The sequence below is a fragment of the Frankliniella occidentalis genome, unplaced genomic scaffold, assembly GCF_000697945.3.
Source record: "Frankliniella occidentalis isolate FOCC.00 unplaced genomic scaffold, Focc_3.1 Scaffold178, whole genome shotgun sequence".
NCBI lineage: Eukaryota > Metazoa > Arthropoda > Insecta > Thysanoptera > Thripidae > Frankliniella > Frankliniella occidentalis.
Window position 1 is genome coordinate 508858 of NW_026267304.1, and position 2541 is coordinate 511398.

Sequence of the window (2541 nt, forward strand, 5' to 3'; positions counted from 1 at the left end):
CACAGCCATGGCACTGCCTTGCAGTGTCTTCATCGTGAACTATTTCAAACTTTATAACATTTATAGATACACTTTAACCTTTTTTTCAAATCATATCACACATTATTGGCGAAACTGTACATACAAAATGCTACGCGACATAACCAACTCCACAATTTGGGAATCAAAACTTTACTTCATGTCATACAATACACATTGGCAAAGAAGACACTAAACTTATAACAGTCTCTTCCCATAAAAGCAGGAAAAGAAAAGAAAATTGTCTCTCACATGATTGCATTTATATACATAATTGTAAATCAATTTTTCTTAAAATATCATGACAAACTGGTACTATTACAACATTGCACATATACAACACTAACAACATCAGAATATGACCGACATTAACTTAAAACAAATTTTAATTTCAAAATAAAGGGAAAGTCTCTTCCCTCCCAAAAATCGAGAACGGAAAAATTAAACTGTGGTCTATATCACACTGACACTAACCTAACCTATGCATACACATACATATACTTTGAAATCATCATTTCTTTTAATCACATCACAAACTTATGATTACAAAATTGTACAAACAACATTAACATCAGAACATGACATACAAACACTTAAAAAAAAAAGAATCTTTTATTCCAAAAGCAAGGAAGGGGGGTGAAAAACTACACTACATCTGCCTCACTTTCAGTCTCTTCGTCGTTGACACTTTCTACAATTTTTTTAACAGCTTCCCGGACCAAGTCAGCGTTAGCATGTAGAAAAACAATGTCATCTACACGGTCGCCCGCAAGTTTAAATCTTTGTGGTCGCAAGATAAACCTCAGAGCCGAAAACAGACGTTCAACTGATACTTGGGTCGCTGGAATGGCAAGGACAATCATTGCCATTTCGTAAAGTTCAGGCCACACTAGCTTCTTGTCTTCCCAAAACTGGAGGACATCTGATTTTGTAGGAATAGGTTTGGTTGTAGCAAAGTACTCATCGAGCATTGCTCGTACTTTCTCCCGGCCCTGTAAAGGAGCAGAGGCGGGTTGTCGGCCCCGTGAAGGCCTACTTCTCGTTGGCTGCCTAGTAGCTGCAACCTTCTCCTGGTTTTTCTTGGCCAGAAAAGCAGCGAAGGGGTCTTCATCGGCAAAATCTTCTTCTGATGAAACGTCATTGGCTCCATCTTCTTCCGGCTGCTCTTCTTGAATTCCTCGTCTAGCTTGCAGCCTCTGCCACAATTTCAGAAGGTATTCCTTCCCTGTAGTAACCTGCTGTTTTGTCAGCAGGGAGAAAAACCTCGGGTTGGCAAAGACTGAGGCACAGAATGCAGGGTATTCAAAGAGAGACGAGAGTCTCTCGCCTCTTCCGCGGCCCTTGTACATGACGGACTTGGCCTTTTCATCCATCGCCAGTATGATTGCTTCGGATAAATCTGTGCGCCGGGATTTGAGAGCCATCGTCGCCTCCGTCCAAATGGCAAGCAGCTGCCCAAGGGTTAGGTCCCTGGCCTGCAACTTTACAGTTGCCGTGTATACGGGAAGGAGGTCAGCGAGGAGTTGTTCGACAACATCCCACTGCTCGTCAGTGAGAGCATGTTCATCTCTTTCCTTGCTGGTCATGTCCATCACTGCGTCAAAGAAGTGTCGAAGAGTAAACACGCTTTTCAACATGTCGTAGGTCGACCCCCAGCGAGTCGCAACATCAAGAAGTGGAAGGGACTTCCCAGCAGCCTCTAGTTGCCGCACATTGGAAGGGGTACGCAGGAAGCGGGACAATTGTCGTGCGGCGTCTAAGGTCGGCTTGACATCGGTGATCCTCTTCATGGCCTCGTCCACGGCGAGCTGGAGCGTGTGGGCCGCGCATCTGACGCTCTGGATGGGCTCATCATCAGTTGACAGTTCCACATCAAGCCGGTCGTCCCCCTCCGGTTCGATGTCTCTCAGGTCTTCTATCACCTCAGTGTCTTCTAGATGGAGTAGCTTGCCCGCTAAAAGATAGTTCCCTCCATTGTCTGAAGTGACGGAGATAACATTTTTTACAGAGATGTCAAACTTGCGAAGGATGCGGAGGATTGTGTCCTTCAGGTGCTCCGCCGTCGACTGTAGATGAAGTTCCTGAATTGCCAAAGTCCTTACAACAGTCTTTCCATCCTTGACATATTGAGCATTCACACCACTAAAGTGTCGGTGTTTCTTCGAGCAGCCGTCCACTTGTAAGGACAGCATACGGCCTTCCTTTTCTTCAGCCAACAGTCGTCTGACGCGGCCAGCAAGGCCAGCAATTTTCGTTGGTGTCACGCTAGGACTGATAGTAGGTCTGCAAAACAGAGTAAAAGGCTAAATAGGTTGGTTGTGCACTCTAAATGGAGAGAGACAATTTTTGTGCCTAGGTTAAATTTCACCTTGAGCACATTTTTATCAGATATGAATTTGTATTTAGGAAAGTTGTACCTAGGCTGGGTGCAAATGCTTTGTTTTTATGTAACGTAGATACAGTTTTTAAATTTTATTTAGATGTGCACAGAAACAAATCTAGTCTAAATTTCACCTTGAGCAC

General features: G+C 44.0%; 1 protein-coding gene across 1 annotated transcript; it reads right to left on the reverse strand.

Annotated features, from left to right (window-relative positions):
- Nucleotides 1–606: 606 nt before the first annotated feature.
- On the reverse strand, nucleotides 607–2397 carry LOC113214962 (zinc finger BED domain-containing protein 4-like). The gene is made up of 2 exons (XM_052271921.1): nucleotides 2387–2397; nucleotides 607–2301 (listed from the first exon to the last, which is right to left on the reverse strand). The coding sequence occupies exons 1-2, from the start codon at nucleotides 2395–2397 to the stop codon at nucleotides 663–665; spliced, it is 1650 nt and encodes a 549-aa protein (XP_052127881.1). The 3' UTR covers nucleotides 607–662.
- Between the last annotated feature and the right edge of the window lie 144 nt (nucleotides 2398–2541).